This window comes from Coturnix japonica, chromosome 18 (assembly GCF_054131305.1).
Source record: "Coturnix japonica strain WE chromosome 18, WE-NBRP24, whole genome shotgun sequence".
Lineage (NCBI taxonomy): Eukaryota > Metazoa > Chordata > Aves > Galliformes > Phasianidae > Coturnix > Coturnix japonica.
Genome location: NC_140680.1, coordinates 3,013,252 through 3,039,909, shown reverse-complemented (window position 1 = coordinate 3,039,909; position 26,658 = coordinate 3,013,252). Strand labels below are relative to the sequence as shown.

General features: G+C 47.9%; 1 protein-coding gene across 16 annotated transcripts in view; it reads right to left on the bottom strand.

Moving 5' to 3' along the window:
• The window catches only part of RAPGEF6 (Rap guanine nucleotide exchange factor 6), a 103,002-nt gene extending 80,166 nt beyond the window's left edge, over positions 1-22,836 (bottom strand). For 13 of the 16 annotated variants that reach the window (XM_085518711.1, XM_085518719.1, XM_085518714.1 and 10 more), the window contains exons 1-4: positions 22,696-22,830; positions 4,524-4,594; positions 3,860-3,916; positions 3,303-3,386 (exon numbers count right to left, since the gene is read on the bottom strand). In XM_085518711.1, the coding sequence (XP_085374837.1) occupies positions 3,303-3,386; positions 3,860-3,916; positions 4,524-4,594; positions 22,696-22,764 (281 nt within the window). In that variant the 5' untranslated portion in view covers positions 22,765-22,830. Of the gene's footprint in view, positions 1-249; positions 309-3,302; positions 3,387-3,859; positions 3,917-4,523; positions 4,595-7,184; positions 7,357-7,768; positions 8,027-22,695 lie in introns of those variants that run through there. The other 3 variants (XM_085518715.1, XM_085518718.1, XM_085518723.1) reach the window with 3 other exon arrangements.
• Between the last annotated feature and the right edge of the window lie 3,822 nt (positions 22,837-26,658).

Below are 26,658 nucleotides of genomic sequence, written 5' to 3'. Positions count from 1 at the left end.
CTGTGGCACAGAAGAGGCTGAAATGCTTAACAGCTGCTGCAAGCTGCAAAATATATTAAAAGATTGTTATCTACAAATATTAACTTCAGAAAAAATAAGCTAAAATAATTTCAACCTAAGGCACTATTCTTAAAGCCAAACTGGAGCTCCTCTTTCATTATGACAGTTTTCTTTTAATCCAAGCATTTGGGTTGGATTTGGGGTTTAAAAAAAAAAAAAAGACTTGTTTTCAGGCAACAAATGCATTACCTGAATTTGGGATAATAACACCAATTTCCTCCACTTGTGAGATTTCAGAACAGCCATTTCTGAATGTCGTGGAAGGGTCAGGAAAAGAAATGTTTGTTTTCAATAAGACACATCTTGACTGTTTCAATATTTCGTATTTTTCCCTTCAAGGTTTGATTCTCACAGCTGCAGGAGGTTGTCATTCACATAATTGGCTTCAGAAGTTCCTCCAGGCCCTTGATACGTTTCCTATGGCTAATCTTGCTGTGAGTAATCTCCTTCAAATATCCTGTTCAAATGAATTATCCTGATTAACAAGCAAGGTTAACAGAAAAACTCTTTAACTTGCTGACATGATTTTCCTTCCACAAAATCCTCCAATCCTGTTCTTTCGTTCCAGCCATCACTTTCATGTTCAGAAGCATATTCTTTCCCTACTGTACTAAGTGTATTGACAAATCTATTCTCTGGGCGACAAAGTAATCAAAATTGGGTCATTTCTGTATCTACTATTAATGATTTATTTGTTTCTTACTGTTTAATTAAGAAAAACAAAGTCTTACAGAGATCTTATCTTCATCATCAGATGAATGAACAAACGTGACCCTACCTGCATGCAAGCCTTAATCCTCCAATCTTCAAGCCAATTACTGAATTACAGCTTGCACAGAAAGCCCTTCCCAAGCACCTGTCCCAACTCATTCAAGAGCCTACAGAGATGCACAGGCAGCTGCCTGCTTCACCTGGGCTACGCCTCCTTCAGGTCTGAATACAGATATTTTACTCTTTAATGATCTGCAGAACAACAGGAAGGTCTTCCTGAGCTAAGCATCAGAATGGTAGATAATGGATGAAACAAGACATGAAGAAGAGGGGAGCCTGACCAGCATCTCAGCCAGGTTAAGCAGTGGTCTACTGGAGCCTCCTCCATCTGTCAAGGTAACAGCTGGGCAAACACCAGGGAAAGAACAAGTGTTGTGGGAAGGGACCAGGAAATTGGCAGCAGGTCTTCCCCTTCCAGTCCCACTTAGAGAAAGTAAAAGTATCTCACCAATAAATCTAACAGTAGTTTCACACATAATTATTATACATAGTTACTGGGCAGTTAGTTGAAAATAAAACAGATAACCAGAAGAAAGATGGACATAAAACCCCCTCCCCATAGGAAGTTTATCAAATGCTCCAGAGATAAAACACAATTGGAATTACCACTCCAGTGTTACAAAGGGATAATTGGAAGTGAGTGACCACGAGCCATACACAAGGATCGAGTTTCCAACTGAAATCCATTTGCTAACTATTATCTGTTACAGTAAATGCTTCTGTCCACCCAGTTCTTTCAAAATTAGAACTATTGCAGCCTGGCTCGTGACCTTTTCAGAGCACTAGGAGGTCTCCACAAAACCTAATTTCCCATCCCTGGTATTTATAGCCTGCCACACATTAAGGATTCTATTTTGGTCCTCACCCATTTTCCCCCGGGATGTCTCAAAGCCACCCGCATCCTGCATCACTTCTGTGCAGATGACACCTGTCTCTGACCTCTCTCACCTTTGCTCATGCGTTGACACATTTACTCCATACTCAACAGATCAAATAGATGGGCTTCACACCTGATGCCTGAACGCTAAGCAGGATGCCTTCCAAAGAGGCTGCTTCACTCCCTTCAGCATCACAGAACACTGCAAGGATTATTTCTTTCATCATCAAGCACATACACACCTGCATCACAATCAACTCAGGAACTCAGGTAATTATCATTACTGTGTTACCAACTTTCTATTCAAAGTTTGAAATAGCTTTTCTATTCTTGAGAAGATGCTTCACACCTCACGATGCACTGTGGGCCATTTCCTCTGTTACTGCTTAAGCAAAGAATAAAACAGAAATAAGCAAGGAATAAAATGATACTTTTTGTGTCCTATCAAAAGGAGCATCTCTGTAACGCCCAATGGAAAGAGAACAAAGGTAATGCTGTGTTTTCTTACAGACACGTATTTGAGCCTCCTTTTAGCATGACTTGGCTGGGGACAAGGAATAATCCATAACAACAAGCGTTACTTTAAATGTAATTCAACAGTGCTAATTATAGTTACAGAAATAATAGTACTAAATTATCCAAGGCACTGCTTCATATGAAAATAGCCTGGTGACTGCAAATCCCTCAACTACAGAAGTGTTACGTGAGGTATTCGGACCAAGGAAAGCAACCAAACATTATCACACTTCACTTCTCCATCTGAGATCCTGGACCCAGAGCCCCTGGAGGACCAAGGGGGACTGGTTTGTTGGTGCCACCAAAGTCAAAAGCATAGGGGGAAACAAAAAGGTTTCTGACCTCTGGTTCAGTACTGGCAGGAGATGGAGCCCATCACACAACCCCAGACTGGAGGGAAAGCCTTTCTGCTGAGAGGTAGCAGCTACCTAGATTGGATACCAGGCCTATTGTCTTTTTCACTTTTTTTTTAAAGCACTCCTGCCTATCCTAGAAGCACAGTTTCAAGATACAATGAAACAAACACTCTGCGTGATGCACAAGGTCAAGCAGAGCATCACAGCACAGCAAGGTCCAGCTCAAGTGAGATATCAAGCCTCACTTTAAGCACATCCCAGCACTCCCTGTGCTGCAGCTCTCGGGAATCAGCACTGCTGGCCTCTATTCACCTCCTTCACACAGAAATCACAGAAGCCATTAAAACACAGCCTCAAACCAAGGACAGAAACTGCATGATCTACAGCAGTGTTTTTGAGACAAGGACCTCTACAGAAAGCAGCCACAGCGTGGGAGTTATTCAAAGAGCCCCTGAGTTAATAAGACAAATACAGATTCTCTCAAACTAAAAAAATCCAGCAAGGCAAGACTTGATGGCTGGTGTGGTATTTAATGAATGAAGAGTGGAAGGGATTTAAATGAAATTAGCACAACATTTTTGTCCACTGTCCAACTTTGAAAATGCAAAATAATAGAAAAAATGATTTTTAAGTTTGTAAAAAAGTTACAGTAGTATCATTTGTTTAAAGCCAGATCTTGACTTAACCTGGGAAAAAACCCAACAAACTACAACTTCACATACCTGCAAGGTGGTAAAAACATGGAGTCCTTCATGAGCACAGATCCGGAAAGCAGTATGTACCAGCATCTTGCAATGGTTTCTGAGCTGGAAGAAAAGGCACCAAAAATCACTGCTATCGATTTTCCTTTTACAGCAACTCACAAACACATTACACAGTGTTATCCCAGCAAAGCGATGGCAGCCAGCACCAGGGGAAGAGTGCCACCTGCTGAGCATCCCCACCACTACCACCAGTCCCTGCTCATCCCCAGCTGCCACCACTGCTCCCAGCCCCTCCTGAGGAGCCCAACCTGCTTTTTCACATTGATTTCTTGATGCACACAGCCACAGAGCTACTGCCCACAGAGCCATACCACCAGTTGCTGGGCACCACTCAGGCACCAGCACTGCTACCCCCAGCTCTTGTCAAAGCTCTTAGCCTGCCTGACAAGAGCTTATGTGTTGTAATACTCGTATCCACAACTGCTAAAGGAGGAAACAACGTATTACAGCACACATTACAGTGGTTTTATTTACACTTCTGCTGGAGGACTCCCACCAGCAATACGGATACTTACCAAAAGAGAACTTGGTTGCCCTTGTACCTCTCATAGCGAGCACTGGATGACATTATTCTGAAGGAGAAAAAGACATTTAATTTCAAAGGTAATCCCCAAAGATCGTAAGCCATTAATCACCACGTTTCAGCAGAACCGCTTTAAGGCTTTAAGACCTCAAACTCAACTATTTTTGTTCTAAACAAAGGATGTGCTTAACCAGAAAATTCAAATTATTACGGTGTTCTTCATTATCCAAATAGATAACATTCAGCTTGTTCTCTAAGCGCTTAAATCACTCCTACACGTTGGAATTAGCCATAGCAACAGAACTGAAGGCACTAAAATACTTCCAACGCACTTTTTGTGCTTTGTTGGCCTTCCATTTTGTGTGTTCTGAGATCATCTGGATGTCCGAAACACTCAAAGGCATCTGCAACCCGGAGCTGACACAGGGTACTTCCTACATAGTTCTTAGAAGATAAATGGCAGTAAGCCCTGCCCTCACTGTCAGCAGAGCTCATTAGCTTGCACTCTGTGCCACAGCACTGCAGTGTCACAGCTCAGCGAAGGACTCAGCTCACGTTCTGCCACCCCTAAGTGCAGGCAGAGAAAGCCTTGCCCATATCCACAACACACCCCGACAGCAGCTATGGCACACAGCACCACTTCCATAGTACTTTACCTCAGCTGATGCTCCCTGAAGTGTGAGAGTATGTCCAGCCCATGGAGGAAGGAGTAGATAGTATTTAGGTCCTAAAAAGACAAACAAAGAGATGTGAGCAATTTCATTCAAGCATCTAAACACTCCTGCACTGCTTCCTCCAATACTCAAGTAAGTTTCACAGCCTCAAAGGAAGTTGTATTGATGCTCACAGCCCAGCAAAGCAGCCAGGTTGGAGCAAGACATTGGGATGCATAGAATGCTCACACTTCAGCTGCTGAAGCAAAAAGCGACAAGTGCAGTGGCTGCACAGTCACATGAGCGAGGCTTTGAAGCAGCCTGCTATTAAAGTATCTCTGAAAATATGATGTACATGAATGGATGCCACAGCAAACGTGGTATGAACACACAGTATGACTTCTGATATTGGATGAACACAAGAAAACCTAAACCGTACAGCACAGCCACTGCAGCGCAGAGGGCTACGGCACCTTTCCATAACGCAGCAGAAGTGGCATTTTGCACCCATCTCAGACAGGGTCATTCCTCACCCCAGTTCCTGTCCTGAGCAGGTGGGCTGCTGGCTTTAACACATACAGCACATTATTATACACCACCTTGTCTCCAGCTCAGCCTCAGAAAATACGCTCTGAATTCTCAAGCACTGCATCCATACAGCATTTGCAAAAGAGAAATCAGTATGAATGCTGGCATGAAAATTTACAGTGGGTTTAGTTTAGGAAAGTTCTTTGGCTTAATACCCAGTGTTTAGAAATACAGCGGATATGGACTGTTGTACCAAATGAAAGGTCAGATGTAATTGCAGGCCATGGAGAACCAATACAACTCCCACATTTATTTTTTTTCTTTTAAATGTCATTACCAAAGCCATGAAAGTTAAACAGAAGGCCTGAATGCTTAACATTCATATCTACAAAGCCAGGATTTCCCACCGGCCAGCCTCGCTGCAGCCCAACAGCTGCACATCACCACTGCTATGAGTGACAAAGCTGTATGCAGATAGAGCTGGTGCTCCTGCATTGCTCAGGCTGCATCTCCAAGTGCCCACATCCTCAGGGCAGCAGTGCCCCGGAGCAAAGCTTCATAAAACTGAGCACAGAATTAGGAGTGGTTTTACCTTAAAACCCTGAGGTGTGCTGCAGCACCGACACAACCACAGCACAAAGGGCAGAGATCACTCTTGCCATGGCAGAAAGTGTCATAAAAAACGATCCCAAAGTGCAACAATAAATGGCACCTGAGCAGAACCTGGAGCACTCCCTGAGAGCTTCCAGGCAATCTCTGCAGTGACTGTTAACAACAAGGCAATCCTGCCATGTGCACACGGACCAAGGTCCAAGTTGCTGGGCTTTTTATTTTTTTATCCTGTAACCTGCATTTTAACCACGCTGAAACTAAGGCACCTTTTAAATAGTAAACCCCAACAACTCTCCAGCCTTCAACAGACAACCGCCTGCCCCAGTTTCCTTATGGACGAGTCTGCCCATGTTTTCTGTCCACCCAATTGACATTGCAAGGGGCACAAAGCAGAGGGCAGCTAGCAGTGGTTGTGAATGTAGGCAGGATGTGCTTGAGAGCCATTGGGGGCTGGGATGTGGATGCTGCAGCAATCCCTGTGCTATGGGCACCTCCCCAGCTGCAGCGTGCCGCAGTGCCACCCGCACGCTGTTACTCACCCAGGAAAGCTGCTGAAGCACAGCTCACCCCTGTCCTAAGGACAAAGGGATTTTACAGCCTTCTTTGAGTTTTATTTGAGTTAACTTTTAACAGCTTAGCATCCACTCTCGGATAGGAGTGCCCGAGCCACCCAGGTAGCTCTATCACCGCCTTCGCTCTTTAATCCATGGAGAAGCTATAGGGGTTGAGATGGAGGATCCAGGGGCAGAGGAGGAGGGTCTCAACTACAGAGCTCTCCTCACAGCATTTTCCAGACAAACCAACCACAGCTCGGCCAGCACAACTGTGCTCTGTAAGAAGCATGTTCCCATGCCATAAGATGGTAATAAGGCTCCGAAACCCTCCTGCAGCGCTAAGGGTGAAATGAGGATGAAATTACTGCATCAGAAGAAAACAGCAAACAAAAAGCTGATGTTTTGCATGATGTGACCCCAGCCAGGTGTTCCAGTAACACGTGGTTATTTTAAAATGCCGAGCAGGAAATCTGCTCTATTTCGAAGGAAAACAGAGTAAACAGTTCCAACATGACCTCATTGTTATGTGTTCTGATAAACCACTGCAAGAGCCATCCCCAGCAGCCACAGAGGTACCAAGGAAGCCATAAATCCCACCACAACCCTTCTAGCACTGCCCAGCACACTACATGCAAGGGCTGAGGAAGGAGTCCCCATACAGCTGCGCCCAGCACACCATGCAGCACCAACCCAGGGCTCAGATCCCTGCAATGAACAAACTGGTATGAAGATAAGGGTTTTGACATGCTCTGGGACAACAGCTGAACGTCTCTGAATTAAAGTAGTTCTTTAAAATGCCTACATTTCAGTAAAGCAAACAAAAGCAGTTCTTGGGAAACAGACAGCAAGCTTCTAGCAGCTCTCCTCCAGCCTGCTTTGCCTCACCCCGCAGTGATTCAGCAGGCTCCTTATATAGATTGAATGCATCTTTCATTAGGAATCCCATCAGCCTCAATACAGACTTTGTCACCTGTAGGGGGTGCAGCAGAAGAGAGGAAATGTTGCTCAGCATGGTTTATGGCTTTCATTGCTTCCCTTCTTGTTACTTCAGCGAAGGCTGGAATCTGCACCGTTTCCTTTACTCTCTGTTTAAGGCCAATTGTAAAAATAGTCCTCCCAAATTCTTTCCTGATGGTGTAACACTAGAAATAAAAACACAGAAACATGCTCGAGCTGCCTGACCCACGTTCCAAATATTCAGAGATCCCTATGGCAGAGGCACTGACCCCAGGACGTACCCAGCTCTATCCCCCATGTGGGAACAAAGCCATCTCTTGGCTGGGGGACCACAACTGGACAGAGCACAGCTGCTGTTGCCCCCCTTCCCCCTAGTACATGCCCTGCTTGGTGGCAAGGCTATTTGACTTTATTAATGTTTAAGTGCAAAACAATACTGTCTTTGGGCTCTTCACTTAGAGCTGGGCAGCACACCAAGAGCAGCAGTTCCCTTTAAAGCACCCTCCTGCTTAGCTAGTGGCCTTTAAAAGAAATGGATACACAAAGCTTAGGCGTTATTAAGGGAGAAAAGATGGATTACCCAATCACACAAATTACCTTTAACAAGCAGCACTTTACACAGGACAGCATAGCTGAAGGAGCACTACTGAGCAGAGCACGTCACACCACTCGATGCAAGAAATACCAGAAAATCCAAAAGTGCCTCCTGTCCAACACAGCAGCAGCCTTGTATTGCTCAGGCTGCTCCCAGTGATGTCTGTGTGAAGTGAACTGGTTCAGCTGCTTCAGAGCCACACAGCACTAACTTAGGAAGAAAGCAGAAGGTGTTGCACAAAGAAATCTTCTCTCTAAAGAAGAGCAACAAGTGAAACCTCTCTGGTCTCAATGAGCAGTCTGCTCACTCTGGGCCATTTATTTAAGAAAAGCTGAGCTTTCTTAGAATCATGTTAAAAACCCCTGAATTGTTTATGATGATTTTATAGCACAGGATCACTGCAGGCAGACAACACAACAGCTCCAGATGGCCGACGGACAGCCTGCTCGTGTACCCATCTATCAGACAGCTCCAGGTACTGGCCACATTAGGACATGATACAGGGCAATCTCCAGGGCTGTTCCACCCCCCAGCTGACACACACTGCTCCTGCCGGCTGCGCTGCCCTCAGCCAGCAGAAACAGATACAAGGGACAGCATTTCTGCTGTGGATCTGGGAAGCAATTATAACTGACAGCTCAGAGTTAATAGCACAGTCACCAGTAGGAAACTAAAAACCTGGCTTCGCTTTTTCAGGCTGTCAGAGGTAATGTTTGCAGGCTTGGAAGGGTTTTTCTTCCTGTAAACGCAGCACGTCTCTCAAAGGGACTCATCCAGCTTCCTATGGCTTAAATGCACTTCCCTACAACATACACGGCCACAGGCACAGACTTCAGAATTACATTTCACCCCTAGGAACAGAAGTATCCTTAACACAAGTTGAAAAAGTCAGATGTGCTTTAAGAAAAGAGGGCCCAGAGCCACCACTACGTCTTATTTACAGACAGAAAGCACGGCCATGCGTCTGCTCATTGCCAGGAGGGAAAAAAGAACTGCAAAAAAAATAAAGCAAAGTTGTTCTACATGAATATAAAACAAAAAGCGTCCGCAGCAACTCCCCCACCCAGAACAGATAAACAGCCTCCACCCACGAACCCTGGACCGCGACGATAGAAGACTCTGGTAGGAAGAAAAACATTTGAAGAATGAGGGAGGGAATTTATTTCTTTATTGTTGTTTTTACTGCTGTTTCATCACACTGAGTCAGCACTTCTGAAGGCCTCACTTTGCACTAGAGGGAAGGAGGAATAAAGAAAGCTTCCCTTGGGTTTTGCAGAGCAGATCCTGAGGCCCCAACTGCAAAGACAGGAACATCACACAGCACAGCTCCAAGGCAGCAGCTCAGGGGGCTTTGGGTATGTGAAGCACGGCCCTTATCAAGGCTCAGAACAAGTGCTGCTAGAAAAAGCTACCTTTAAGGAGAACATGACCACAAGGAGTGTCTGGGAGCTTTACTTCAGTTTTAGTGCACCTTTCAGATTTTAATGTTGAGCTTAGAAAACCAAAAGCAAGATGAACTCACAGCTCAATTGCACGTGAAGCTCAGAATGCCCAGAATTAGTCACAACACTCACACCTCCCAAGGAGCAGGGGGTCCTATCAAGTGCTATCCGGTAAGAGACTAAAGAACTTAAGAGCAGCACTAAGCCAACAAGTGAAAGGAGAGCTTACAGGCTTCCAGGTCAACCCATGCTTCCTAGCCAAGCAGCTCACTGCTTGTCACTACCCACAGCCCTCATATAACAGTACTTGGGTTCAACAGGCTTCGTCCCAGCCCCAGACACCTGCTCACCTGCTTCACAGAGAAACTGAGAGGAACAGCACAAGGGTAAGAAAGAATTGAGTAGGGAGGGTCTAAATTCTGAAATGCTGAGAGATTGGCTCTTGTTTATTAAGAAATTTGGCACAGGAACCTGAGAGAGGAAACAGATGATGAAACCTGAAGGTCCATTACTGACAGCCCTGAGCGCCTGCACACAGTTTGCTCCGCTGAGCACCTGAGCTCATGGCGTGGCCATGCTCATCCAGCAGAGGATTTGCTGGTGCTGCTTCCCCCTCCGCCCTGCTGGAGCAGACCTGAGCAGCAATGACATTCTAACACTGCTCCAACTGCACCAAACATCTGTCACTAAGCTCTGTTTGACGTCACAAGCTCAGAGAAACACTAACAAGCAGAACCAAAACACTTCACTGCAGTTAGTTTCCAATGGATTCATGCCAGGAGTTTCACATAAATGGATAAACATAACACGTAGTTTTTATAATGGTGGATTTATGATTTTGTGGTACATCATCAAGTATTTCTTTATAAGATCAAGTAAGCAAAGATAACGCCTGTCAGGAAATTAAGCTTTGCTTAATGAATGATACTGAAGTCAACATGAGATCTCTGACCAATATTGTAACTTGACTCACCTGCCCAGATGCAGGCAATGGAGAAGAACACAACATCCTTGCACACACTTGTGTGCGTGTATACACACCCCTCACCAAACAGAAGGTGAATCAGTAGCTCTCAGTGCCCTTGCCTGTAGGGACACAAAGCAAAGCTGCTGCTACACCCGAACACAAACCACTGGAGCAGAACTCAGAATGCTGACAATTGGCTGCTGCTTTAAGATCTGCTGTTGTGGTTCTCAGCAATACCTGGGTCAGAAACCACAAAGGAGCTCAGGGATCCAACCTGAGGAGGAAACCTAATGATGTAAGTACATGAAGAAATGTTTGAAGCCCAATCAATGCTAGTATAAGAGGTACAGGTATCTTCCCTAGTGATTACAAACGATCATTTATGTGTAATGACATAAAATGAAGGGGCCATGCTGAGCTGTAGAGCAGGAGATAACATGGAAGGTTCTCCTTCAGCCAGCTCAGAGCAACTAAAAATCAGAGGCTATTTATTCTTACCTACACGGACCTCAAACCAGCCAAATCACAGCTACACCATTCCAATGAAACCACATCAACACCAATTTGTAATGCAGCACCCCCAGGGATTCCTCCACCACCTCACTCTCCGTGAGAATCAACAGCACTCTATGGATATAATAAATCCACTTTTAAACACATCAGTATCTCAACACAGCATTGAATAGATGACTTCTGCTTGCCAAACTGCCATTATTCACTGCAAATGATAAAACATCCAATGCTAACTTAATCTGAGCCCCAAGCAGGTTTCCAGAAGCAGCATCGTGCATTAACTTAAGACTCAGACTTTTGTTTCATCAGCTCATGTTGAAGCAGATAGGCACAGGACGAGGAAATGCAACGCTGGGGCCAGCAACAGAGTGCTGCAATGCAGCGTTACAACACAGCTCTCTGGACAGTTGCACACGTGACAGTAGAAATGGAGAACATATACACCCCTCCAAGAGGAACAGAAGGATCCTGTATTGCAGCTCAGGCATTTTACTCAATACTACTGAAATTTGGGCTTGCTGCAGGTCTGCTGTGCTCCACCAGCCCCTTTCAGGCAATGTACACAGAGAAAAACCAACACCACTTGTGAACACCACCCATGAGTGGGTCCTTTACTTCTGCATGAGGGCCGCCCAGCTGTAAGAGGGACCACTGTGCCTCTCACTCAGACACAGAGTCCCGAATCAAAGACTAAGTGTAGCTTCTAACAACTCAGAGTGCAGTACGTCAGAAATGTGAGCACAGTCTCCTCTTTCTTGGGCAATACTTGCAGCATAACGGTGTCTCTTGTCTGAAGGAAAAAAGGCAGCAGAGGGACAGCCAGGTTCCACCAGTGAGGTTTACAGGGCAGATGGGGTTACATACACTGTTGCTTCTGTCTTGGAAGTCGTAATTCTATAGATAGAGCAGCAATACAAAAACAGAGCTAAAAGCTTACAGATTTAACTTGCATGCTTACACAGTCTTTCTTGCATCTATGGGGCTGTTTGTGATAACTTTTGTTATTAAGGCTAGAAAAAAAATGCTGTCAAAACGTTTTTTTAGGGATGCTATAAATTCACAGGACATCACAGCACAGGGAAATCTCAAATGGAAGAAGGTTCTTCTCCATTGCCTGCTCCCAGAACAAGACCATGTTCTTCTTAAGTGTTGATAGAGTTGGATGAGATGAAGATTTTCCAATAGTAACTACTGAACTATGGCTCACAGACAAAATAATTATTGGCCAAGAATTTGATACCACAGATTATAATATGAAGAAAATGCCAAAGCGTGAGCATTTAGCTGTCCAAACATTCCTACCTTGGAAAGTGTTTCCATTATAGCTCTTATGCTGATAAGCCCCCAGCACCCTACAGCAGCTCACAGTTCACACAGTGAGCTCACACCCAAGTCTCATCTACATGCAGATGTATTGCTTGCTAGATGGATCCAGGAAACTGCCAAAGAAATGTGGTCCAGGCTCAAGAGTACAGTTGGATGACTGTGCACAGGTCACTGTCGTGCTAAAGGACGGGCATGCTGCATCCCACCCTCAGCTTGCTGTCATATTTTCTCATTTCCTCCTTTACAGCAGCACTGTCAATGACATCATTTACATCAGTAAATGGGCAGAAAACTCACCCACCAGGACAGAAGGAGCTTTAAGCTCTGTTCCCAGCAGAGCTGGGCTGCTAAGGCAGCTACAGAGAACACTACAGAGCACACCTTCTGATATGGTGGTCCTGATATGGTGGGACCAGATAGTCCCACCAGCTCAGCACCCCCACAAAGCTTCCTGCAGCCACTCTGCGAGTCACATGTAACATCAGCTACACAAGAGTTTGCTGAAGGAAGCATTACCAGCACAAATGGACGCAGCAAGTCTATTGACAGGAGGTCAGTAGCCTAATGCAGGACTGCCAGCTTCCTTCCTACTTCAAGTGGGAAACAGGAACAGAAACTCCCTCTGCAACAAGTTGGGAAGACCGCTTCTACTTGGCCAAATTAAGGCAGCCTATCACTAGGTTAAATAACAATACACAGGATACTGAAAATGTAAAGTAAAGCAGATTTCAGTAGCGTATCACTCCCAGATAACCCACAATATCTAATGGCCACAGACACAAACAGCCCTTCGTGACCAAAGCATGAAAATCCTCCCAGTCGATGTCCAGGAGCAGAAGTGACTTAAGACCCCACAACTCTGAATGCACAACACACAGTAAAGGCAGACCTTGCTCTCCAGCTCTTGTAAATGCAAGTTATCCAGGTGAAAAGTATTGTCAGAGCAAGTCAAACTGTATGTGACCACAGCACAATGCAGACCAAGAGGACCAACATTTATTAATCAGACTGTGGAAGATGGGACTGCTTCAGTGTCAATGTCTTACAGTCTTTTTGTTCCCAATTAAGAGATAATTCCTTAAGGCAGTTACTTGTTCTGATACAATTTGATGCTCTCTTAACATGCTAAAATACAACTAGCAGACTAAGGAACATACAGAATTCAGACGCAGGATGCCGAACAGTTTGTGCTTGCTTCCCTGAATTAAGGGTATTTCCAAAAGACTATTGAAATCACCAAAAGGAGAAGAAAGGTGAATCACTGCTTCAGCAGACAGAGGAAAACCCTCTGTGCTTTAAGCCCGAGGACACTGAAGCAAGACAACCTCCTGGTTATAGGAATATCCTGACTGAGAATGCAGGCATTAGCAAAGCAGTGTTATGGCAGTTTCTTATGAGATGGGCCATCAGTGTTCCTGCTATTCCTTACAGATCTATTCTGTAATGTACTTCCCAATGTAAATAAGTTTGCACGTGTGGGATGTTGGAGAAGAAACCCTGCAAACTGTACTTACCAGTTCGGTCCTCAAGAGCCTTCAGCTTCTCTGCCACTCACAAGACCACCACAAGCCACTTTTTAATGCTAAGAGGCCCATTTCCACCTACATCTTACCAGCTCTTTGTACTCCCAGGACAGGATTACAAGCACACTTGTGCACACAGCATTATTAGCCAGCACAAAGCCTGCCATGGATGCTCAGGGCAGTGGTACACCATAATGCTTGGGTGGCTGCTCCAAGGTATTGCTGATTCCCTCCTGGGAAACCAGCTGGCCTTACATAAAGCAATACAAGAATCAGTGTTGTCAAAGTTAAGTAGGAGCACCTTGTAAAGCTTACAAGAAGTGAGTTTTGCTACACTACTTGAAGGGACGTTCTTTCAAAAACCATTACATTTGTTATGATGACTTTCAGTTAATGGTGGTATCTCAGAGTTTAATACTGTCTCTGAGGAATTAAACCACCTACACATTTTGACTGCTTGCCCTCCACCTTTTGCAGTTGTGGAGAACAAAAACAGAACAAAAAACGTATTTTTCTTCCATTTGGCAGCTTTTCCAAATGCCAGCAGTACTTGCAGTTCTCTCCCACCTCCCTCCACACCCTCTTCTCACCCTTCCTTTCTGTTCCAGCATCTCCACAGAGTTCCTATTGCAAGGTTAGTAATGAGGCACTGGGCTGGTCCTTTAGCTCAGATTAAGTTTTGTAAAGCACTCTTACTACATAAAGCCCCTGAACCTCACTGTTTAAATTCAGGTAATACAATAGGAGGGTTGTGTTGGTTTGTTGTTTTTTTTTTTTTTCTTTCAAGGTTACCTTACATATTCAAATTCTAATGCATCATTAACAACTTTTTCTTAAATAATTACTCTGCAGCTGTAACTAAGTGCATGACTCCACAGCATGAGGAAAGACAGGCATTAAAGGAATTAAGCTCTAGAAAGAATTCCAGGACTGCTTGCTAATTTCTGGTTTCACTCCTCCAGCTGTCACAGCTGCCATTAAAATGAGAAACCAGTTTTTCAGGAACAGTAACTGGAAGCGAGGATAGGAAAAGTCATCTTAGAGCAACACCACTTCCAACGCTGCCTGGAAATCACTGAGAAACTGTGCCACCTCCATGCACTGCAGCTTTGTTTGCTGCTTTAAGGATGTTTAAGGTTTGGATGACGTAGAAGCTGTATAATCTTGTAAAAAGAATTGAACAGCTTCCTAAGGGAAAGCTGCAGGGAGCAGTTATCTGCTCACCAGCCCCGTACCCAAAGTCATGACCCACCAGCAAAAGAATACACCATCGCTCTGTAGCATTACAAGTCTTCACTGACAGCAATATCCAGAAAACAGGAGTCACTTCAACCTCCTGCAAGCTGCCTTTACAGCCATCTTATCGTCACAGCTCAGAAAAACGGGCCTTGCAATATTTTCTTGATTAACTCCTGACCTAGTCTGCAAAATCCTTTCTGCTGAGCCTCCCATTTGCAGCGAGGATGATCAAGATACAAGCTGCTGTCATCTCTGCTCCTTAAAGCCAGCAGCTCTGGGATGCAAATCGCCGCTTTGGCCAACAGCTCGAGAAAGATCCACAAATACTTCTCTGCGTGAGCTTCCAGCACGCTCTGACAACCCCACAGCCAAAACAGCAAGGTTCTGCTTTATAGTAACAGCCCAGCTACAAAAGCCTTGCTGACAACTGTACTGCAAGGCCAGAAAACCCCAGAACCACTGAGTGGGATCTTCTAAAGCCAGCTGTTGGGAACAGAAAATAAAGACATAGAATTGGATGGATGTGCATCAGAACACCAGCGGGTGAAAGGCGAGAGACTCAGGGAAGACTCTGCGCTCCCAGAGTCGTCTCACAGGAAGAGTGAGAGCTTGATGTATTCTGGAGAGATTTAATTAGGGATTCTTACCAACACCCACACCAGTTTCTCAAATTCCTTTAACCCACCAGCACTGAATCAACACGCACAACGCTAATGAAATGGAACTAGAATGTTTCCCTGTGCTGGGATGGTAACAGAATGCAAAGCCTGAAAAACAAAGCAAAAAACAACAAATCAGAGGCAGTTTCAGGCAGAGCTGCCCCTGTGTGCACCCAGAACATGATGAACCAGGAGGCTGCCCTAAGCTGGGTCCACCAGATTGGCCCAAACATCACAGAATCACAGAATGACCCGGGTTGGAAGGGACCTCAAGGATCATGTAGTTCCAACCCCCCTGCCTAGCAGGGCCACCAAACATCACACCTGTAAGCAGCTCAGGAAATAGCTTTAAAAGGCCTTCAGGTATATGAATATACAACAAAAGGTATCTAAACACCGCACATGGCATATAACAGATCCCTGTCCATGCACACAGAGACTCAGTGCTGCCACTCCAAGCCTCTGTGGCCCTGCTTCCTCCAGATGCACCCCATGAGAAGGAGCAGCAGGATGGGAAGGAAGAGCGCTCGTCTCCTTGCCTAATGACACACAAGGGAAATACTGTGCTCTCCTAGCACTTGCTTAGGACGTTCAGATCCCACAGCCTCATCTCTAGGCACGCAGGAAGCCACAAGCCCATCCCCTGCCCAACCGCACTGCTGGCCTCGCTGCTCAGGCTCACAGCTCCACCTCGGCTGAGGAGCAGCACCACTTCCTGAAGACAAAGGAGATGCCTGTAGAGACCCACTCACTGCTACCCCAAAGCAGAACCATGCTCTTCCTCCCCAACTCACTTCCACCAATCAAATGGGCAGCTATGTAGAACCATTAAGGTTAGAAAAAGACCTCTAAGATCAGCGCCAACCCACCCCACCGTGCCCCTCAGTGCCACAAACACCCTTCTCCCATGGAGTCACCATCCACAGAGGTTTTCAAGGATGGTAAAGAAGCTTTTCACCTTGCATAGGGTGAGTCACCAAGCCCAAACCCTGAACTTTCTGCAAACAATGCCAACACACGAGCCATTGTCCCTGGGCTTATTAGCCTGCTGTAATTGGATCTCCTCCTTAATACATACATGCTCCATATAGCATACTTCCCATTACATGCAGGAATTCATGTGAGTCATGGAACAGAGCAGTTGGGAACTCTGCACTGAGCAACAAACTCAACTGGTTCAGGCTGACCACTGAGCAGGCTGGAACAGGCAGGAGAAAAGGGCCAAGGAGCCAACTTACACTGAACGACCCTCCAAATTCTGAGCACGCCATGCAAAAGCACCATCTACAGAAGTACCCTCCCACTCTCACAAGGCTGGAGGTGAAGACACTCCACACTGCAGTGCCGACAGGAGTGGAGTTTGCAACCTGCTGAGGCTCAGGCTCTGCACACCAAGGAACGCAGCAGGAATGCAACACTGCAGCCCTGGTTGATAAGGTAGTACCACTGTTCTAAGAGTAACTGACCTCAAGAGCTCACACACCTTCTTCAAGGCACTTCACACTCACGTTTCCACCTGAGCCTGGTTCACTCCTGCCCCCCAGCTGTCCCACCCAGGGCCGCTTCCTACACCTTCACCCACAAGAAGGGTTGATATGGAAACCAAGGCTATAAACAAAGAAAAGAAAAAAGCACCACCCAAAAAAACACAGTTGTTATTCGCTCCACTCGTTTCATATTAAATACTTTGTACAAGGGCATTTTGTTAGACAGAGTCAAAACTTAAGGAGCAGCTATTCATTAATGCCACAATGACACTTCAGTAAAGCCAGCGTATGTACACAGTCCTAAAACAGTACCCTGGAATCTGATTTATTTGCCTGGAATCTAAAGGTGACTGCACTCAACAGGCCTCAACTGTTAAGAAAGCTGGAAAAAAACACACTTCTTTCCTCAAACCACCAGCAAAGCTCCCTCACAGGTACTGCAGACAGACAGCAGCTGCAGAGCAGCCACGCCAGACACCCTGTCCTGCAAACACAGCACTCTGTCCAAGCCTCCGAGTAACGGTATTTGCATCCGAGACATAAATAATCACAAGACTAACATGAGCAACACTGGAAGAACAACAAAAACAAGCTCAAAACTCGGTCAAAAACAACACTAAAAAACCCTAAGAGGCATTCAGCCTCTTATAGAGGTGTATTTATACATTAACTACACATTAATATTTGATTAGAAATGGGTAGATGCTCCAGTATTGTCAGTAGGTTGCTCCAAAGAAATGCCCCATAACTATTTCCATGGGAAGCACAAGACACAAAGAGCACGATTTGATATGGCAAGTTCTGTGCTGCATTTCAACACCATTAGCTGCGCATTTCTGCCAGCAGTGAACAAGAGCTGCATGCTGTGCTCATATAAACCTGCCCCAGCAAACCCCCACTGCTGCTGTCACCACTGCTCCAAGGTATCATCCACCACCTCACTGTGCTGACAGCCATGGCTTGGTGTCCAGAAGTGTAGTGAAATCCACAGCACATTGATGAGCACATCTGGCAGGGCCAAGAAACAGGCAAACCAACAATACACCCTAAGTGAGGAAAACAACTGAAAAAACACAGAAAAATGCTGCTAATTTTAAGTGAGACTTCACACTCTAAAGAGGCATGAATCAGTCCTGAGCTCAGCCACAACAGATTAGCAATGCCTGATAATGTCATTATGCAGAAGAGATCTGTTGCTTCCAGCCCCAGCAAGGGGACACCTGCACCACTCAGCAATACCTGCATTGAGTGGGCTCTGCTGGGATTGTTGGAATGAAAGACAGAGAAGGGTCCATCGGAGGACATCACCCTCCTTCATCCAAAGACACTGAGAGCTGTCAGCCACCAACATGGCTTATTTTTTTCTACAGGGCTGAATGCAAAGTATTCATAATTATATTACAACGCTTATACTCCTATAACTGCAAAGAATAATTGTTGTCATGAGTACAGAAGGGCAATCTGCACACAGCGTGGAACTCTCCAACCAGGAATTTATTAGCAGTAAATTGCAGAAACATACAGATACGTTTGCAATCTCCTTCTCAACCCAGCAATAACCAATGCATTGGAGGAACGGCTGCTTATGAGGGGGGGAAGTGACAGGACAAGGCGGAATGGTTTTAAACTGAGACGGGAGGTTTAGGTTGGATATGAGGAGGAAGTTTTTCACCCAGAGGGTGGTGACGCACTGGAACAGGTTGCCCAAGGAGGCTGTGGATGCCCCATCCCTGCAGGCATTCAAGGCCAGGCTGGATGTGGCTCTGGGCAGCCTGGGCTGCTGGTTGGTGACCCTGCACATAGCAGGGGGTTGGAACTGGATGAGGATTGTAGGCCTTTCCAACCCAGGTCATTCTATGAACTTGAAGAGATCTCTCCCCATTTCACTGCAGCCCCACACACACCGGCGCAAGGCCCTGCAAGGAGAGGAGCTGAGGATGCACAGTGCTGGTCAATCCTTCAGTGCATCATCTGGAGCTCCTTACAAAGGCACCAAAACAGAACTAGAGAAAAACCTGATGTTTTACACAGCACAACCACTGCTCTTCAGTTGGAGCTCCAGAACTGCTGCCCTCTGACAATGGTTTAGAAAGCATGGCTATAAAAGAACTACAAAAGAACTTATCGCTCACAAAAAACAGAGAGAAAAACCTAAGGCAGAGGTTAAGTGGTAGGAAATCACAGCAGGAGCCAGGTTTCCATCACCATCCTTTGCCAGTTTTGGAAGAGCCAACACACAACAAAGTGAGGAAAACACAAAGCAGCACACGCAACTTCATTCAGTGCGTTTTGGTGTTAGGACAACTGCAAGAAGCCAGAGTTTGTAGCCAGTGTACAGTTCTGATTACACTAAATAGCTGCTCCAGAACGACACTGTCATCACCATGCCCCGCTACAAGCGCAGCATGAGCTGCAGAAAGCACCGATTTGAGCAAAGCCAAACACACTGCTTCACCTATGGAGTTTACAGAAAGTTATTTAAAAGGATGAAAAACACACATCAAAACACAAGTTATTTCTGGAAACAAGAAGCAGATGTTCTCCTCTGTTTGGCTCAGCTGTGCTACAGTACAAGAGTGCCTTTGTTACGCTGTCAGCAATAATGTGTTTTATTTATTACAGCCATTTTATAATGCCCATCAATGCACTATTTGTGTATGATTTAGATTCTAAATCCCTGTGCATGAGCTGTCGAGAAGCATCACATGCACACTCCAAATAGCAGACTCTGTTATGACATAATTGTGTAAATTAAGGGTTTTTTTCCCCCCTTTCCACTGTATTAATAAAAAGGGAACAGGAAGAGGAGGAGGAGTCAGTATTGCTAAATCAAGTTGAATTAACATTAATCACAAATACCGAGACAAGACATAGCGTAAAGTTGGGAAAATACAAGAGCTTACAGTATAAAAATAAACTCTGGCTCTTTGAAGCCCAATAAAAGCAAAGCTTTCTGGCCATGCAAAGGAAACATCCAGAGCAAAGTCATGAAGAACTGAGAGACGCCTGCACTGGGAAAGTGATCTATCGGAGATGGAGGACAGCGTGCTCCTAAGAGTTAAAGGGGAAAAAGAAGGAAGAAAGAGGCACAACCATGTGCTGTTTGACACGATCAGTCACTGAGACCCTATCTGCTGTAGGTATTAAACCACTCCCCAGCAGACCAACATCACAGCCTTTGTATGGATCAGATAAGGAATTCCAGGCCTCAAAAGAAGAAAAGTCTTTAATGAGAGAGCGCACAGGGTGCCATGAACGTTCACCCTTCCCTCCCAGCACTTTGAACAAGCCATTTCCTCCTATTAAAACACTCCCAAATTGCTCATTCAATATCCCCACCTGCGACACGAGGCACAGAGTGCGGATGTGCAAGACAGCCCCACAGCCACACATGGAAGCACAGAAATCCCAAGGTACAGATTTGAGTCGTTCCAAGGGGAAACTGAAATTGCTACACTGAGCAACAAAAAAGCCATCAAACCGTATCAGTGAGTGCCTGCTATAACACCTGAGTGCCTGCTATCATACCTGGAGTTCAACAGACCAACCCCTCCCCAAGAAATCAGCAATGGTAAAGCACCAAGTATCTGAGCAACAACACCCAGAGAAAAAAAATCAAGTGTGTACATGTCTAATATGCATAAGTTATGCACTTTCCCAATTAGCAAACACTGGAATGCTACCACAATGCTGAAAACCTGCCCTAACAGACATTTTTCCAAACAAAAAGATATTCGTTGCATCGATAATTACCATTTTTACTGGAGCAAACCATCAGGATGTTCTCCCAAATCAGTTGTAAAAAGCTTTTAATATCTCCTTGCTTAGTTCTTCAGGACTCACAAATGAGCACATTTTGTCAGGATAAAATCCTAAAAGTCATACGAAGAATCACAGCACCCTGAAGTGAAAAGTGACGTGGTGTTATTTACCTGTACTTTTCCACGAGCTGACAGAGCTGATGTAGCACAGCCCCAGCCTGTAATTTGGGACAGCCAGGTGAGATGCTGAACCAGAGGAGGGGCAGGATGGGACCAACAGGGACCAAAACCCACCCAGACGAGGAGCTTTGGTTCATCACCACATCTCAGCCACAGCTTAGAAGAATCAGGGTGGTTTTCTCCTGCATGCAGCTGTAGCACAGGAGCAGCTGGATGGATGCACGTGGGAGGAGCTGACAATACCTTACTAGAACAGGAGGGAGCCCACAGCTCTGCCCGCACACAGCTGGATGCTTCCTGGCCGAGTCACCGGCACACTGCCAGGGAGGGACATTGGGCACAGCTCTGCTCTTCCTGCCGGACACAGGGTGTGCCAGGATGCTCCACACCATGACAAAATACACATTAAATCCCTGTTGCAATCACTTCCTGCGGTTCCCTTATCACCCCATCCCCATCTGCTGTCCCAGCTCCCAGGTGCACTGGGCTCCCCAAGCAGGGAAATGCCTCTCTCAGATCAGGCCGGTTGCTAAATGTATACAGACAGAAAGGATCCAAGAAACAAAGCTCCTTGGCTGGGAGCACCCGCCCGGTGAGAACAGAGGCCCCAGCACTGCCAAGCTGCAAGGATGTGTTTAACTTCAATCACGAGTAGTTGGGCTGCTTGGTGTCTCTAAGCGCCTGCCAAAAAGGGGCCACATCAGCAAGGGAATTAAGATCACTTCTTAAAAATCATTTTTAGAGGTGCTGTTAGTTAGGTTAGCAAATTACTTTCAGTTTAACTCCTCCAGAATTGAGCCACCTTTGCAAAAAAAATCAAACCTGCATGCAGCCCTGATGGCAGAATCAATGGGAACTACACGAAGCCATGAAACAGAATCATTCAGGTTGGAAAAGTCCCGTGAGATCCCCAAGCACAGCCCACCCCACTGTGCCCAATGACCGCATCCCCCAGTGCCACATCCCCACGGCTCTGGATCACCTGTAGGATGGGAGGCCCCCAGCTCCCCTAGCAGCTGAGCCACTGCATCACTGCTCTTTGGAGAAGTTCCTCCCAACATCCAACTTGAATCACCCCAGGAACACAAATCCACGTGAACCCCACGCACAGTCTGAGCATCCAAGTGCCACAATAGTGCCAGATTAAAGCCACACAGCTATACAAGACTTATACTTTCATAAAACCATAACACGAACCACAGCCTGCTTGGGTTGGGAGGGACTTCTCAGCCACCCCTGGAGCCACACCAGCCGCGAGCAGCTCGTCCCCGAGGCTCAGTCTGCTCAGGACCCATCCTTGGCATCGGGCACCTCCAGGGCTGGGGCACCCACCGCTTCAATGGGGCTCAGCGGGCAGCTGCGAACCGCGGTGGCACGGAGGGAACTCTGCTAAAGGAGCAGATGGGAAAAGGTCCGCGGTAAGGGGGGGAAAGGAAACAGAGCGAGGGGAGCAGCGGCGGCTCATCATTAACGCAGAGCGCAGCAGGCACGTATCCGATATCCGATGTCCCAGCCCCGCTCCGTGCCACACAGCCCTGAGAGCGCACGCAATCACGGCCAAAGTTTGTTGTAAAACAGGAACGAGCGGGCAGCGCCGGGCGGCACGGAACGGAACGGCACGGAATGGTACGGAACGGGCAGATCGCAGTGCGAGGAGCGACACCGCCGTGCCCGGAACCACGCGGGGCAGCGCCGGGCAATGGCACCGCGCCGGAACCGCCCCGGGCCGTGCGGCACCGCCGGAGAGTGCTCGGATTGCGGGGAGAAATGCGTTATCCCGCAGTGTTTTATAACAGCACCAACTCCGGCCCGACGCGGCCGGTCCCGCTCACCTCCTGCGTCCTCTCCGCCGGCTTCTTCCGCAGCGCCTGTTTCACTCTGGGCTCCACGGCCGCGCTCATCCTCCCGCCGTGCCCCGCCGAGTCCCCGGTCCCACAGCGCGGAGCGCGGCCCGGCCCCGCCGGCGGCCCCTCAGCCCCGGCCCGGCACGGCGGGGCGGCGCCCCCCGGAGGCCTCCTCCTGGCGGGAGCGGCCCGAGGCCGAGGCGGGCGCGGTGCCGGGGCTGCGCTGCCGCTCCGGGCGGATCCCGGTTGCTCAGCGGCTCGGCTCCGTGCAGGTGCTGCCCGCTCCCCCCGCCGCCGCTGCGTCCCGCCGGCCGTCGCTCCCCATCGCGCGGGCCCAGGCGGCGGCGCGGCCCCGCCGTGCGGAGCTGCGGGAAGTTACCGGCCGGAGCGCGACTCCCTGCGCCCGCCCCTCCGCCCCGAGCGGGTTCCGCCCGCCGGCTGGCAGCGCGCAAAGCCACGCGGGCGGGCGGGGAGTTCGGCGTCGCCGAGTCGGCGCTTCTTCCGACGATCCCCGAGGGCGGAGCGAGGCCCGCGCGGTTCTCCCTGCGCACGGCTCGGCTCCTTCAGGCCGCTGCCCCCGTCCCGCTCCCCAGCGCCGCTCGCCTACCGCGCATCCCGCCCGGAGCGAAAAACGCGAGAGCGGGCTCTGCAACCATAAAATCAGCGGAGAGCGGCGGCGGGAGGGGCCGAGGGAAGCCCCGCCCCTTCGTGCCGGGAGCGGAGCGCGACGAACCATCGCGAGGGTTGGGCGGGGCAGCGGGACGGGGCGGAGCAGCGCTTCCACACGGAGCCGGTCTGTGCGGGCATGTGGGACGGGGCTGTTCTGCTTCCTGCCCCAAACACAACAGGGTTGTTGTTTCCTCGGCTGAAGGATAGCTTCATTTGGGAAGGTAATGGCTGTGATATGGAATTATCTCATAGGCTATTCGAGTTGTCACGTTTATACCTGGAGAACAATGTGAGTGTCACCATCCCAGCTGCAGGCCCGCAGTACGTCCCCACACGGCAAAGTGCTATTTAAATACAATTAAACCGCTTTCACAAGTGAGTAATTCCAGGGCTGGGATCAAGGATGCGCTCAGGCCGGATGCCTGTTGTCTGTGTGGAAGGGGAAACCTGCTCCCCTTTGGGCTGGGTTCTGTCATATCACATCACCACTTATCACATCACTTATCACATCACTTATCACATCACTTATCACATCCCTCCTGCTCTCATCCTCCAGCCCACCCCACAGTGCACTGTGTTGGCAGAGGGGTCTGATAAAGCAGCATAAGAACTGACAGAAACTCCCCAAATCATAATAAATACCATCTAAAAGGAAGGTGGTGGGTGTCCTCAGGGCCAGAAGTATCCACACACCGCCATGCAGCAGCTCTGCTCGTCTCATTAATCCATTCGCTAATTACAAAGCCATCCCAATACACTGTGGGTTCTGCTTCAGGTTGTACATTCATCACTCCAAGGTGGTTTTGCAAACACCATCAGTTTGTGAGCGCGACCCATTGTGACCCAGAGTGAACACGCAGTGAATCTGTGATGTTCTGCTATGCTGTTTGCAGAGGCACACAGCCAGAGCCTTGTGTAACCGCGTGCTGAGAGGTGATGCAGGGTCGGTGATATGGAGGCACAGAGCTGTGCTGGGCAGCTCTGTGTCCATCCCTGCTGCTGGGCTCATTGCCACAGCTGTGTGCGGGGCAGGGAGCGCCTTGCAGCATCCTGTGGGAGCTGTGTGGCCATGTCTGTGGCGGTGCACAAGCTGTAATTGGATTGCATGGAAATGGTGCGCAGCTCCGGAGGCTCAGAGCGGGGCTGGGGAGTCAGGAATGTGCCGTGAACTCATTGCAAAGCTATGCGGGCCAAGATTCCCTCACTCGTCCTCTGGTTGTGGTCACATTTCGATGCTGTTGGATCCTTGGATCCTTGTTCTTGATATGAGCAGAGCACTAAAAGCAGCTCCCACTGACATAAGAGGAACACACCGGGAGCTCACAGCTCCTCCACACTGATGATTTGTGTCCCCACTCATCTTCAGCAGCTGCTTTTATCATTGCTCTGCATGCCCACAGCTGTCCTTACACCCTGCAGTCCGGCCCTGCAGAGCTCACAGGTGTGTGGTATCATCCAGGCTGCAGTGTCCACAAAGTTCCATTCTCTATGGGTCGTCTTTCACCTTCCAATGCAGAAGGGAACAGTGAGCAGAACAGAGTTGCCTTCTGCAGGCAGAACCCCCCTTGTTTAACTCCCAGTGGAGCTGTAAAGGGCTCCTCCTCTCATGAGGGGTTCTCCCATCTCCCCCCTGCAGAGTTCTGGCCCATGGCTGAGGCAGTGCTCAGCTGTGAATCTACAAACAGAAAGGCTCCATTGGTTGGGAAAGGTCTGGGTCTGCTCCACGGGAGGGTCTGGGCTTTGCTAACCTGTAATTTCAGAAATGGTTCACAGATTTAAGCTGCAGATTCAAGACTAAAGTTTACCCACGGGCTGATGGCTTTTGCAGCCTAAACCAGCGTCAGAACGACACAGAGACCTTCACTTAATCTGTTTGAGCTGCACAAGAAAAACAGGGCTGAGGAACAGAGCGTGTGAGCATTAATTACGGCAGCACGGCTGTAATTATCCCGTTTGCTGACAACGTCTCCCTCCGGTCGTGTCGGTCGCTTTGTAACACATGAGAACAGCAGCTCTCCCTCCTTCCTTCTGCTCTCTGAGTGGTGATCACAATTAAATTGACGTGATTTCTCCTTACGGCTGCTATTAATACATCCACTCCTTGAAAATTCGGTGCTTCATGTCTTGGGTTCCAGCACACTCACGAAGCTATTGAAGAACATAATTGCCCTTGGCTGTAATTTCGCAGTAATTACCCAAGTCTTGCTGCACATATTCTTTCCAAATCAACCTAAATTCCCCAAAGTGAAAGGTCCCTGGTAGGAAATAAAGCAGCCCCCGGGTGCCCCCCTCCCACAGCCACTCCTCACTGTGCCTCCATGGCATATCATGGTGCACAGAAGTTGTTCCTTCGGTCATGGGAACAAGACGGGGTAGGGCAGATGTCCCTCCCACCACCAATGTACTGAACAAGGGGGATCTCTGGTGGGCTGCAGCCTCACTGTAGAGGACACACACCTGATAAGGCTGTTGCCAGAGGAGCTGGGCTGTGTGGATCCTCAGGGAAAGGAGCAGCAAAGAGAGCCAGAGAGCTGGAGATGGGGGCAGAGACAAAGCATGGCAAGGAGATGCATCTGCTCATCTCCTGTGCTACACTCAGAGCTGCCCCAATGGGGACACAGATGTCTGCAGCCCCGCTGGGAACCAGCAGCTGGGACACGTGGAGCCTGAGAAATTCATTCCTGCGGCTGTGCAAATATTTCTGGTAATAAAAATAAACAAAGAGGGGGGAAGGACGTGCTTCTGTGCTACCAGGCCTCCCAGCGGGGAGCAGAGGACCAACGAGGGCTGCGCAGCGCAGGCAGACCTGCAGGAAATGCACACGTTAAAAGAAAGTTTTCCCCTAAGGACTATCTCAGGAACTGTGCAGTGAATGGCACAGCCTGAGCGCTGCTGCTCCTCCTGCTGCTGAGCAGTGGCAGCACCGCACCCTGCTGATGGGGCTCAGCTTCGGTGTGAGCTCAGAGCTGGGAAATCAGGTTCGGTAATAAAAGCTGCAGGGATCTCACCAGGATTTGATCTTGGGGTTCTTCCTCAAAGCCAAAAAGCACCAATTGCTGTAATGCAGCATCTCCAGCAGCGAGCTCCAGCAGCTTCCCAAAAACCCGAGCACTGATATATTTAGCATCGCCTGCAGAAATAGCAAAGATGGTTTTGTTGTACACAGCCAAGACGGGGAGAACATGCAGTTGGTGTACAAAGGCCGTAGCTGTTAGTGCAGCATACGAAAAGAATCAGGGATGGCTGGAACGGAATGTGCGCTCTGCGGGACACAAACGTGGG